Genomic DNA, 14,026 nt, shown 5'->3' with positions numbered 1-14,026 from the left:
ATAAATTATAAATTTATGCATAATTCTTAGCTTGTAATTTTATGATTGAGAAAAAAATTAAACTAATTTATACATTTGAACCTTTCGTTGTACAATAATACATAGCTTGACAATCAATTTTCATGTACACACCAGTCAAATGTTAGCTCCAAGTGTATGCAAGAAGATGGTTTTTGTGCCACGTTGAGATCAAACTTTAAGAAAATTGCAATATGCAAAATGTATTTAACATGTTTCAAATTAAAGAGACAAAAATATGAAGGTTGAACAAAATGAAAGGAGATTCTATGCACCAAGGGGAACGACTAAACATGAAGAACCCAAACCAAACGTCATCATCTTACCATACATCGATAGAACAACAAACGTAATACAGTTACCTTAAAATTTCATAAAGGATAGCCAATATTAGAGACAAAAAAAAAAAAAAACATATACACCAATCTGACCGTATACTTCTTCGCCAATTGAGCACTCAAATCTTTTCCATGTGAGTGTGGCAGAAGATGGATAAGTTTTTCGCTTCTTCACTGGACGTTTGTAACTAGAATTGAGACTAATTTGGAGACGAAACGAACAAATGGACAGATACTATAAAGAAGAAAAGAATAGATATGATTATAATATTGGTGAACTGCCAAAGCAAAACGTGGAGGAATGAGAAAGATAAGAAGGTGAAACATAAGAAGGATAAAAAGGTGAAACATTCAAAAGGATAACAAGGTGAAACGTAAGAAGGATAAAAAGATGAAACATTCAAAATGCCACAAAATACCCTCACTTCATACACAAAGTTAATCTATCCATATAAAGTGAGAATGATGAACAGGTGAACATTCAAAATGCCAAAAAATACTTTCACTTCATACACAAAGTTAATAGATAACTGATAATAAAAATAGGTTAAAAATGTAATAATGCATATTCTACACTGCGTCATAGCTTTCTCATTCTCTGTCATTAGGGAAAAAAGTCTAATATTAGAAAAGAGAGAAACTCGAGTGAAATAAAATGTTGAAATAGTAAAATTGAGTTTGAATGTAGACTGAAATTTATTGAGATAGAGTTAGAATACTACTTAAATTTGAAATAAAAAAAAAACTATTCAAATTCAACTATAGTTAGGTTTTCTTAACGGTAGACGTTATAATCTTTTTACATGATTTCATTGGATGTCTAGTCTTTTTTTTTTTTTTTTTTTTTTTGAGAAACGAAACATTAATTAGGAGAGAAAGAAGCCTCGGGAACACCCAAGGCCTCTAGAGCAAGGTTCTAAAAAACGCCAGGCGCTAGTCAGGTGGCGGGTTAGCGCCTAGCGCCTAGGCTGCTAGGCAGGGTTGGTTGGTGATTAGTTGAGAATTTGAATGAATTGCAAGCTTCTTCACCGCTAAGTCTTTCACTAGCAAGGGCTGCTAATAAAGCCTTATCTTCTGCTCCATCATTGAATGCTTTGAAGTTTGGAGTGCCATGGGCTTGGTGTTGGAAATATGCCCTGAAAGTCAATCTTTGGAAGAAACCTTTCAGGACAATGAATTGATGTATATATGACTCTTATACATCGGAAGGCAAAGATACTAATTAGGACTATCTCAATAAACAAAATATGTCCTAAATAGTGAATCCATGGACAATGGATCGATGGAAGAAGTAACCTAATGATGTTAGATTACAGAGACCTTCTTCTCATAACCATCATGTCCAAAAAGGTTCCTGGTCATAGGATTGTCGGAGGGATACTGACAATCCATAGACCGGTACATACTATGTCCGCTTCAATTGGAAGGATGGAAAGTCTCATCCCATTCGTGTAGCGACACTAAGACAAGTATGTAGGTGCTCATTAAGGGAATGAGTTCACTGAACACAATCGAACGAGAGTACTTGCATGGAGGTCTACTCACATGTCAAGCAAGTAACTCTAATGGTTGGAATAATGTAAGTAATCCTTTGACCTGAGGCATCGTCGTTGTCTTGTGGTTAAGTACTTAATCTTTGATTATGTTAAAGTCATTCCGTTCGCGAGTGTCCAAGGCATCGTTGGGGTTAAGCCACTTAGCCATGAAGGCAAGTGAATGCGCAACAAGGAATCTCTAATCCTCGATAAGAGAGGATGAATACTCTAAGATATGATTCGGGAATCTTCGGCCGAAGTATCGAGCGTAATAAAGGAAAGCGTTCCTATACGTCTCAAATGAATCATATAAGAAGGAATAATCACATTAGGGGTTTGACATTATAAATCCATACCCTAGTAATGTGATTGAGAGTATTGTTTTAGAGAAAGATCGAATTACATTGTAATTCCAACTGAATAGGTTCTCCGAATAACTTCTACATTAGCTTGGGTAGCCATGATATATGGTTAGATGTCACTCATGGCTTGTGAGTTCTTCTAGATGATTAAATGTAGTCATCAAAAGGAAGGTGAATTAAAAGTAAGTTTTAATTCACTAAGTGATTGGATAATCAATTGGATTGGTGCCAATCACCTCACTGCCTTGCTAATTAGAACCTAAAAGATTGTTCACCAATACACTCTTGTAGTGAGTAACTAATGGATGAAGGAAATAATTAATTGGATTAATTAAGTGTTTTGATTAATTTAGAAAGTCTAAAGAAATCATAAAAGCGATAAAGATCGTTTTGGGCTTATAGAAACGTTCGGGTTTAATTAGGCCCATTGGGCCAAAACCCATTGGGCTTTTATTCAAGCATTGGATGACTTGAAATAATTAAAAGCCCAAAGCCCAAAAACAAAACACATATGGCCGGCCAAAGAGAGGGAGAGAGAAGGTCAATTGTTGACTTGTTTCTTTATGTAATAAAAGCAACATTATAGTGAAAGATTGATTAGGGTTTTGATGTGTTCTAAAACAACAAAAGAGAAAAAGAAAAGCTCTCTCTCTTGAACATAAAGGGCCGGCCACCAAGGGGGTGATTTAACTAATCATCTATACACCCTTTTGGTTATTCCTTCATCTTTCTCATTACAAAGTGGGTGAGGATCTTTAGAGGTTTTCATATCTTTGGAAACTTGAAGAGAACCTAGGAGCACTTACTATACAAAGTGGAGGAAGCAAGGAGGGAGGCTAGGCTCAAGGAGTTTGAGGAGCAAAGATCTTGGAAGTGGTCCATCCTTGGTCTAAGATCTAGATCAAGAGGTATAAAACTAAACCTCTAGTTTGTTCTTCTTATAAATTTTGTTTTGATGCATCTTATATAAACCTATGCATCTTGAAGGGGATTTGCATGACTATAGCTTTGATAAAATGTATGACATGCTTCCGTTGCTTTCGTATATAAATTTTGAATTGTATATGCATGCTAGTCACTAGAAATCCCACATGAATCTCAAAGATTTCCCTTCAAGTGGTATCAGAGCCAAAGGTTTATGTATGATGTGTCCTTTTAGATTTTATGCATATGGGTTTTAATTTTATGTATGTCATATTATTGCTTCATTCAAAATATGTTTATCTTTTGTTTTTTTCAAAGTGTTGAAAAATTGTAAATCAAAAGTTGAAAAGGATATGCAAGAAAAGTGTTTTTGATGCATGAATGAAGTTTGAGTTTAAATTGTTTTTCATTCAAAATATGTTTATCTTTTGTCTTTTCAAATGTTGAAAAAGGTGTATCAATAGTTGAGAAAGATATGTATGCAAAAATGTTTTGGATGCATGAATGAAAAGAGGGTTTAGAAACAAAAATTTTGGGGTTTTATTCCTTAAAGGGGGTTCGGCTAAATGGGGATTTTTTTGATAGTGTTTGTGTTTTGTTTTGAACCTCACACACACACTTTGAAGCTAGAAAGTAGTGATCTTGTCACTTTTGTTTTTTGGGTTTGAAAAAATCACCAAGAACATACAAATCTTGAAAAATATGTTCATGGTTTTGTTCTTGGTGTTCATGGTTTGGTTTTTGGTGAAAATGGTTTTACATGCATTGTTTTGTGGTTATGGATGATGTACATACCATCCATAGCCTACACCAAAATTTAAATTAATACCTAGACTTGTCTAGATATATATTTCCATCACCCTTTTCCCTAAAGTCCTTAAAGCAAAACTAAGTGGCAAACAAGATATATTTTTCTTCTTCTTTATGTTGAAATAATGCAAGGTGGGTGAGACCTACCCACTTCCCCCTTCATTTGGCCGGCCAACTCAAGTGGTTTTCCCACTTGAGGGTCCTTTTGTAATCATGAAAAGTTTGGTATTACTTTTAGTATTTATGGTTTGACCCCTAACTTTTTCATATTTGCATTTAGGCCCTTACTATTTGTTAAAGTTAAAATGTTTGATTTTAATTGTTTGAACTCAACATAATATTATGCCCATATGCACTAAATCTAATTGTTTATATGTTGCATTCCATTTGATTATTTAATATGATTAAGTAGTTAGAAAATGGGTGACTACGGACTTATGCCTTAAACGATAATTGAGCTATGAGATAAGGCGCTAAAATCAAATTGTTTGAACCTTGGGAATGTGTTTTAATTACTGTTTCAATTGGACCTTGTCACGTTTCGACATTAATCTATCTCTCCCTCTTAGTATGTGTAATTTGTAGGAATTTGTACAAATCGGTTTGTAATTCTTATTACTTCTTAATCTCTTTTAGTTAGTTGATTCCCTCTAGTGCTAGACTAGAGTTTCTTTAACTATTGGTAAGGAGACATAACTAAAAGAGGGTTTTGACATGAGATTCAAGATTAAATGGGTCCAACGCCCTAATAAGCAATGAATGATTGTCTTTCATTTCTAATGGCTCAATGAAAATGTTTTAATTGGATTGAAAAGCATGTAATTAAAATGACACAACCTCCCCGAGATCTTATTCAACAATGTTGGCTCGTTGTTGAAATAACCCAATAAGTCCATGGTCATCCAAGAGCCTAAGATAACTATAAAGTCCAATTTCAAAGGATTGCAAAAACCGTAGTAGTAGTAGTTACTTCCAATATTTGAAAAATTCGTTTTTGATATTGATTTGTTTTTCTCAAAACAAATAGTGGGAGTATCATACGCTACTAAACAATAATGATTTCAATTAGTAGTTATATATATCTCCAATATTTTGAAAAATGTTTTGATATTGATTTGTTTTATGAAAACGAATAGTGGGGATATCATATGCTACTAATTTCATTAAACTTTGGACTAGTAGTTATAATAGGACACAATTTATTTGAATGTGTTTAAATAAATAAAATTGATGAGACCTTAAAATCCCTCAATCAAATACAATATTAAGTTGAAAGCGTAAGAGTGCTTTGAACACTTTTTCCGTGGCCTTCTACCATGGTAGGCTCCAATCGTTTATGACTTGTACACCGCCTTCACCCTATCATGGGGGAGTGCAAAGTGCATGCTTATACTCAGGAGGAATCTATTTAAAGACATTTGATGTGGTGAAAATAGGCAACGAGTGTAACCAACATCGTATCATCGTGAGGTTATACTTGGACCCCTATCTAAACCGGCATGGTGGGTAAGAACTTAACTAAGAAGAAATGGTGCCAACATCGTATCATCGTGAGGCATTATTCTCTAGAGGCCAATAAGATAGGTAATCACAAGAGGTTGTTGTGAATGGGTAAGTATACCCTCTCATTATTATTTTTGCTAGCCGACATCGTATCATCGTGAGGTGGGCTTGGTAATAGTGAGCCTCCTATAACCTGCTAGGAGCTTTCTTTGAAATCTCCCGGATTCCATCTTGAGGGATATGGAATTTGCCAAAAATGGTGGGTGGTGTCATTCGGTTTAAAGACCCGAATCGTGTGACTTAATCAACAATCAAACTAATTTATTTTATTGTTTATGTATTTAGATATGGTTGGAAGCACGTTCGCGAAAATACTCGACAAACATTGCCTAGAGGGGCATAATTTCCCAACTTGGTATCGTAATGTCAAGATTCTCCTAACATTGGAGAAGATTGTTTACGTACTAGACAAAGCTCCACCTCACATACCTCTTGGCCCTTCGGCCACTGAGGATGAACGTGCTAAGTTTGACAAGCACATTGAGGATGACACACAAGCCAAGTGCTATCTGTTGGCTTCCATGAATGAGGAGCTACAGAGACAGCACGAGGGCATGGACAGTGCATTTTCCATAATACTCCATCTTACGGAGTTATATGGTGAAGGGACGCGCAACCGTCGCTTTAACACTGTTTGTGAACTTGTGAAGACCAAGATGGTCAAAGGGGCTCCAGTGCATCAACATGTACTGAAGATGATAGGATTCATAGAACAACTGGAGAACCTAGGTACTCCACTTGACGGGGAATTGGCCCAGGACTTTATATTGGCTTCTCTTCCTGATTCATTTTCGCAGTTCGTAATGAACTACAACATGAATAAGATGGATCATACTCTCTCTGAGTTACTAAATATGTTAGTAACTGCTGAGAAGACTATGAAGGAGAACGTTGTAGGGACTGTTGCAGGAGCCTACAACAAGCCATCCTCTTCCAATCCTAAGCCGTATGGCAAAGGAAAGGGGAAGGAGATAAAGTCTCCCACTCCTAAGCCGAAAGGAGGAGTGAAGAAAAAGAAAAAGGCAATGGAGCCCAAGGGGAATTGCCACCACTGTGGAAAGGAGGGGCATTGGAGGAGGAATTGCAGGTTTTACCTTGCAACTCTTAAGGACAAACCAAAAGGTATGGTTTATGTTCTTATCTTCAATTCTAAATGTTAGATCTTCTAAATATTTATATTTGATATAAAAGGCTAATCACTTGTATAATTGTATATAGATGGAGAAGCCAAGTAGAAGAGCAACAAGCAAAGGAAAAGTGGAGAAGGGTTCGATCACTATGTTTTTGCTTACTACTTCGGAAGTTTGTTAGGCATTTAAAGATTGTCTTTAAAACTCTCTTATTTTGTTAAGAACTTATTATGTGGCTTCATATGATGGATGATCACTAATATTGCCTAAATGTATGAAGGTATTTTAATTAGTCTCTAAAAGTATAGAGCTAATGTCTTTTGTATTAAACATTATGAATGTTTGAATTATCATATTAATGTAATGTGAAGAATGCCTTCTAATATATTATTTCCTTAAAGTAGTGTTATGAATTGAATATTGTCTTGATGTATCCTAGTTGAGATACAAGATTTATATCACATTATAAATGATATAAGTAATAAGAAAAACGTTTCTTATATGGTTATCACTTAAACCACAATAATCAAGGTCACTCTTGATTCAATTAGTAGTTTTGAACAACTAATTGGGCATTCTTAAAATTGTTTTAAAATGTTAAGTGTGTTAGTGATTAAAACCAAGAAAGAAGTGTCTAAATCTATAAAAAGTTTAAAGATTTTAATCACTTAATAACAAGGCATCAACTTAATGAAGGTTGAAACAAATGAGCTTGAAAGGTTTTAAAGCTACTACACAATGTCCTCTACCCGTATATTCCACATTTATACATTTTTAAATGTATGAAATTATTTCTCATTAAAGTCATGAGAAATAGTGGGAGGTGTAAAAATGGATATAAACATGAATATGATTGGTTTATAGTTGTCTAAATAATAATAGTATTTGACTATTATTAAGAGTTTGTAATTTTAATTGTTAAAAGACTCAAGCTCTTCAAAACGTTAAATTCTATGTTGTGTAACATTCTAAAGAATAGTCTTTGAATGTTGGTTTCGTCAACCTAGCATAAAATGGTTATATGTTGGAAGTTGTCCATCATTCTGTTTTATGAGAACAAGCCAATAACAAAGCATATGGACAAGTTGATGAAACAAAAGGGAATAGTTTCAAAAATGAGTCACAACATATAGTTTAACAACAAGACAATCCAAATTCGTCACCTCATGGTTCAAATCATAAAATAAAGATTTAAGAAAGCATTTTCCTATATGATAGAAAATCATTTTCATATCCCTTATAATGAATGTGTCATAAAATCACAAAAGGGACACATGTATGGACTTGTGAGTAGATATCCAAAAGTGAAAAACCATGGGTTATCACTTTAAAATATTACTATATCCCAGGATCAGAACCAAAGCAACTGATAGAGTATTATTGCCTTTAAGAAAGGAACATCAGAGTGGGACTCTGGAAGCGTGCATTCACTTAGGTTACGAACCAAAGTGAAAATAACCCATTTTAACAAATGGAACTTCATAATGGATGAAGTACTAATCATATAAATGTATTGTTAGTATCGTACTACAATGGTCTCAAGGTTGGAGCAAAGTTTGTATAAAGTATACAAACAAAATATATGTCGATATATTGTTTTAGAAACTGCTTCAAAAGGTGTTTTGAAAGGAAGGGGTTCTTTTAGAACCAATGATTGAATCCAAACCATAAGGTCGTGAGTAGGATACTACGACGTAATGGGGCGATAGCTCAAGCCATGGAATCAAGGTCTCATCAAAGTATTCGAACACAAGAAAGAGACATCATCAAAATGTTTTAGAAACATTTGATAAGTAAATCCCTTTTAAATTAAAAGGTGACTAATACATAACCAAGTTAACCTACGAGCATAAGCTCACTCAACTAGCATGTATAAGATACACTAGTGATTGACTTTAGTGCAAGTGGGAGATTGTTGGAAATATGCCCTGAAAGTCAATCTTTGGAAGAAACCTTTCAGGACAATGAATTGATGTATATATGACTCTTATACATCGGAAGGCAAAGATACTAATTAGGACTATCTCAATAAACAAAATATGTCCTAAATAGTGAATCCATGGACAATGGATCGATGGAAGAAGTAACCTAATGATGTTAGATTACAAAGACCTTCTTCTCATAACCATCATGTCCAAAAAGGTTCCTGGTCATAGGATTGTCGGAGGGATACTGACAATCCATAGACCGGTACATACTATGTCCGCTTCAATTGGAAGGATGGAAAGTCTCATCCCATTCGTGTAGCGACACTAAGACAAGTATGTAGGTGCTCATTAAGGGAATGAGTTCACTGAACACAATCGAACGAGAGTACTTGCATGGAGGTCTACTCACATGTCAAGCAAGTAACTCTAATGGTTGGAATAATGTAAGTAATCCTTTGACCTGAGGCATCGTCGTTGTCTTGTGGTTAAGTACTTAATCTTTGATTATGTTAAAGTCATTCCGTTCGCGAGTGTCCAAGGCATCGTTGGGGTTAAGCCACTTAGCCATGAAGGCAAGTGAATGCGCAACAAGGAATCTCTAATCCTCGATAAGAGAGGATGAATACTCTAAGATATGATTCGGGAATCTTCGGCCGAAGTATCGAGCGTAATAAAGGAAAGCGTTCCTATACGTCTCAAATGAATCATATAAGAAGGAATAATCACATTAGGGGTTTGACATTATAAATCCATACCCTAGTAATGTGATTGAGAGTATTGTTTTAGAGAAAGATCGAATTACATTGTAATTCCAACTGAATAGGTTCTCCGAATAACTTCTACATTAGCTTGGGTAGCCATGATATATGGTTAGATGTCACTCATGGCTTGTGAGTTCTTCTAGATGATTAAATGTAGTCATCAAAAGGAAGGTGAATTAAAAGTAAGTTTTAATTCACTAAGTGATTGGATAATCAATTGGATTGGTGCCAATCACCTCACTGCCTTGCTAATTAGAACCTAAAAGATTGTTCACCAATACACTCTTGTAGTGAGTAACTAATGGATGAAGGAAATAATTAATTGGATTAATTAAGTGTTTTGATTAATTTAGAAAGTCTAAAGAAATCATAAAAGCGATAAAGATCGTTTTGGGCTTATAGAAACGTTCGGGTTTAATTAGGCCCATTGGGCCAAAACCCATTGGGCTTTTATTCAAGCATTGGATGACTTGAAATAATTAAAAGCCCAAAGCCCAAAAACAAAACACATATGGCCGGCCAAAGAGAGGGAGAGAGAAGGTCAATTGTTGACTTGTTTCTTTATGTAATAAAAGCAACATTATAGTGAAAGATTGATTAGGGTTTTGATGTGTTCTAAAACAACAAAAGAGAAAAAGAAAAGCTCTCTCTCTTGAACACAAAGGGCCGGCCACCAAGGGGGTGATTTAACTAATCATCTATACACCCTTTTGGTTATTCCTTCATCTTTCTCATTACAAAGTGGGTGAGGATCTTTAGAGGTTTTCATATCTTTGGAAACTTGAAGAGAACCTAGGAGCACTTACTATACAAAGTGGAGGAAGCAAGGAGGGAGGCTAGGCTCAAGGAGTTTGAGGAGCAAAGATCTTGGAGGTGGTCCATCCTTGGTCTAAGATCTAGATCAAGAGGTATAAAACGAAACCTCTAGTTTGTTCTTCTTATAAATTTTGTTTTGATGCATCTTATATAAACCTATGCATCTTGAAGGGGATTTGCATGACTATAGCTTTGATAAAATGTATGACATGCTTCTGTTGCTTTCGTATATAAATTTTGAATTGTATATGCATGCTAGTCACTAGAAATCCCACATGAATCTCATAGATTTCCCTTCACTTGGTCGGCGCGATTAGGAGCCACAGGGCGAGATCTGCAAGGTTGGGAGCCGTGGTGCAAGATCAGCACGGTTAGGAGCCATGGTGATAGATCACGGCTGATGGGAGACGTGGAGCAGGTAGGCATAATTAGGAGCCATGGTGATAAATTTAAGCTGCCGGGAGCCGTGGAGTAGGTAGGCACAATTAGGAGCCATGCTGATAAATTTAGGGTTGCTGGGAGCCGTGGAGCAGATAAGCATGGCTATGAGCGCAAAGTTGGGGCTGGCTTAGGCCAGGTTGTGTGCAATAATTGGACCACTAGGTCTGTAATGCTCAGCTACTGGTGATGTGCTGCCTCAGTATTGAATCGTCTGGAGTGTTGAGAACAAGGCATGCCTCCAGTTCTTGGTAGTTGGGCTGGTGTGCCCTTTTGATACTCGTCTACCCCCGGCGCACCATTAGGCTGAATTGCTACCTTTGTCGAAACAGAAGTAATCTTTGTATTCGACAATTTATGTGGGATAGTCTCGTCTGCTCAATCTTGTCAATGAAAGGCGACCTGCTTAAAATGGTTATGTTTCATCGGAGCACTTCGTCAGTAACTTTATTGCCCTAGAAATCGGGCAATTGTTCGGTCAAGAGCCTCTCTACTTCTTCCTGAATTTGCTTTTGTTGGGGGTGGCGGAGCTTTCAACTATCCCGGTCTTGACCTGCTGGTCTAGGCTACTATTCTATGTGTTCAAGTCGTCTATGTCGCAGCTGCGGTGCATGTGGTACGTTCTTAGCAGGTGAGCGAATTTCTCGTAAGATACTGGTTGAACTTGAGCCGGATTGAGTGACTGTTTCTCTTCATTCGTCGTGCTGCCTACTCCGATGTAAGGTGGAAGATGCTCCTTGCGGGCCTAACCGCAAATGAACATTTTGCCTGGAAGGTTGCTCATATTGATTATCGGAGTGTGACCCCATGCTCGTCCATGGGCCTAACTGAGAGTGCACGCTCATCCGCCCGCTAAGACGAGAGTATACGTTATCTCAGGGGCCTAGTCAAGAGTGTACATTGCCTGAACGCTCAGTTCGTGGTTGGTTGAGTGGTTGCTTGTCAGGACGCTACTAGAGAGGTTCATCGTCTGCCTTTGTCCTACTTTGGGACACCTCGTTTGGGGCACTTTGCATCTCGGTATGCTGCAAGAGCTGATTCACCAAGGTTGTTTGCTGTGTGAGGGCATTTGTCAACTCTATGACTTGTTGAGATAAGTGTTGTTCGTCATTCGGGTTGGAAGAGCTTGGACATAATGCGTTTCCTTGAGTAGTGAAAGTGTGGTACACTTCGGGCGCGAAATTTGAGTTGGGAAATGCCAAATCCGCCGAAAAATAGGATGAAAATGGCCCTGGTTCAATCATCGGCCTACAAATTTAAAGCCGAGACGGTTGAACCGGTCTTGGACTGGTCTGGGTTGCTTGGGACACCACAGGAGTGGGTTGGGCCACGGAAGTGGGTTGGATCTCGAATTGGGCCGCATGAGTGGGTTGGATCGTTGGATCGGGTCGGGTAGCTAGTGTGGGCTGGGCCTGCTTCATCCTCGGCGCGACTTGGGTCGACTGTTGTGCGGTGTAGGCTTGGGCATGCTAGGCTTCTGTTACTGGCGTCTGAGCCTGGGCTGCTGAAGTGGCAACAATCTGGGCTACCTTCAAGGCTTGCTCCTTTTAGGTCATGGCCTACTCAATATGGGTTGGCTGCCTTGTGGCACGGGCTTGGGCCTATTGCTGCAAGGTGGCCTGCTCACCGTGGGTGGCCACAATGGTTGTTGCCGTGGTGGCCATCTTGGTGGTTGCTACGGTGGTGCCCCGTGGTGGTCATGCTACTCAACTCGTTGTCGTGTTGAGACTTGTGGATCACCGTGGTCCAAATACTTGAACATAGGAAGTTCCGTTCATCGTGGTTTCCGAATTTCTTGTCATTGAACTTTTCTTTTACATTTATTCGAAGAATTTTTATAAAAAATTGTAGGAATAAGAATGTACGAAAAATCTACGAATGAACAAAAAATGGAAAACCTTGGATGTGAAAGTCTTCTTTGAGTGTGTGAATCAAAATCTCAATGAAAGCACCAATTTCTGGATGCAAATTTCCGCCTTCTTCTTCTTGGATGAAAATGCACCTGCAAAACAATTAACACACAAGGTCAAGGCTAAGAGCTTTACACGCCCATGATGAATGAGGGGCTTTGGCCGAAGAACCTCCGATGCCAAAGTTAGAACTTGAGAGAGAAAGTGTTTAGAGAATTTTGGGAGGAGAATGGACTTAGGTTTTTGGAGAAATGAGGTGGTATTTATAAAGGTGTGGCCGACCCCCTTTGGGGAGATGGGAACTGGCCACATATGCTGGTTTTTTGGTGTAATTGTAAGATATTATGTCAAAATAATATATTGCAATCAATTAGGAAATTAATTAGATAATTAATTAATTAATTAGGAAATTAATCAATTAATTTAGGTAATTAATCCTATTTTGAATAAATATTTTTGAGGTTACCTTGTAGGTAGGATTTGATGAAGATGGATGAAATAGGTTTTAAATAAATACATATTTTGATCACTTTTGACCTTGATTGAGTCATGATTGTCTGCTGCTTACCCGTAGGAGTTACCGAGCGTAATTTTGTCTTTTTCACCCAAGAATCCACGTGTCGCCTCTATATTTTTCTCGATTATTTTTTGCTCCACAATTATTACTTACACAAACTTTTTAATATCTCATTTGGAGATGTTCTTATCGTTTGATAAAGGAAAAATTAGCAAGAGTCCACATCATGTGCCTAGTTGTAACTCACCAACTCAACTCACTCGTGTAGCAACTACTAACTAGCAACCGTAAGGCCATCCCTAACCGAAGGGTCTAGAAGGCCAAAAATAGCCCGAAAACCGTCTCCAACAGATGGTTAGGCCAGAGGGCTCGTGGGCCCCACAGAATCTGAAAAGGCCAAAAGGCTAGCCAGCCAGCCCTGGGCTGGGCCAGGAATTTAAGAATTGCTATCGAATATAATTGACAGCATTGTTATTAATCCTGTTGGTTATATCCGACAGGAATTCTTGAACAAATTTTTGAATCCAACGGCTAACTGATGCCAGCTACCATTGGATTCAGATTTTTATTTTTATTTTTTTTTGGTTTTTTGGTTTTTTGGGCCTTTTTTTTTTATATTTTAAATTCTTAAAAATTCTAATTTTTTTTCTATAAATACCTAAACCATTCATTCAGCATTCCTCACAAATTTTTCATTCCTACACCATTTCAATTCTCATATTTTCTTACCTCTTTCAAAAATTTCCTTCAATTATTTCAATAATTTTCAAATGGCCTCGTCTGCAATGAAAGGTAGGGCTTGGACCCGAAAAGAAGATGAAACTTTTTGCAGGGCTTATAGATGGATGTCGAAAGATAGTGTGAGGGGGAGTTCTCAAACAAGTGAAGGTGTTTGGACTCGTGTGTCTAAAAAATACTTAGGGTTCTATGAAGACACCACTCCACTGAATGTTCAAAACCACGTGAGTTGTTCTTC

General features: G+C 37.4%; 1 protein-coding gene across 1 annotated transcript; it reads left to right on the top strand.

Annotated features, from left to right (window-relative positions):
- Nucleotides 1-5,837: 5,837 nt before the first annotated feature.
- Nucleotides 5,838-6,785, top strand: LOC148693449 (uncharacterized). The gene is made up of 2 exons (XM_088678017.1): nt 5,838-6,672; nt 6,769-6,785. The coding sequence occupies exons 1-2, from the start codon at nt 5,838-5,840 to the stop codon at nt 6,783-6,785; spliced, it is 852 nt and encodes a 283-aa protein (XP_088534143.1).
- The last annotated feature ends 7,241 nt before the right edge of the window (nt 6,786-14,026 follow it).

Source organism: Pyrus communis, chromosome 10 (assembly GCF_041283825.1).
Source record: "Pyrus communis isolate YQ-2024b chromosome 10, ASM4128382v1, whole genome shotgun sequence".
Taxonomy (NCBI): domain Eukaryota; kingdom Viridiplantae; phylum Streptophyta; class Magnoliopsida; order Rosales; family Rosaceae; genus Pyrus; species Pyrus communis.
Note: the sequence above shows the minus strand (reverse complement) of the source record. Positions and strands in the feature narration are given on the sequence as shown.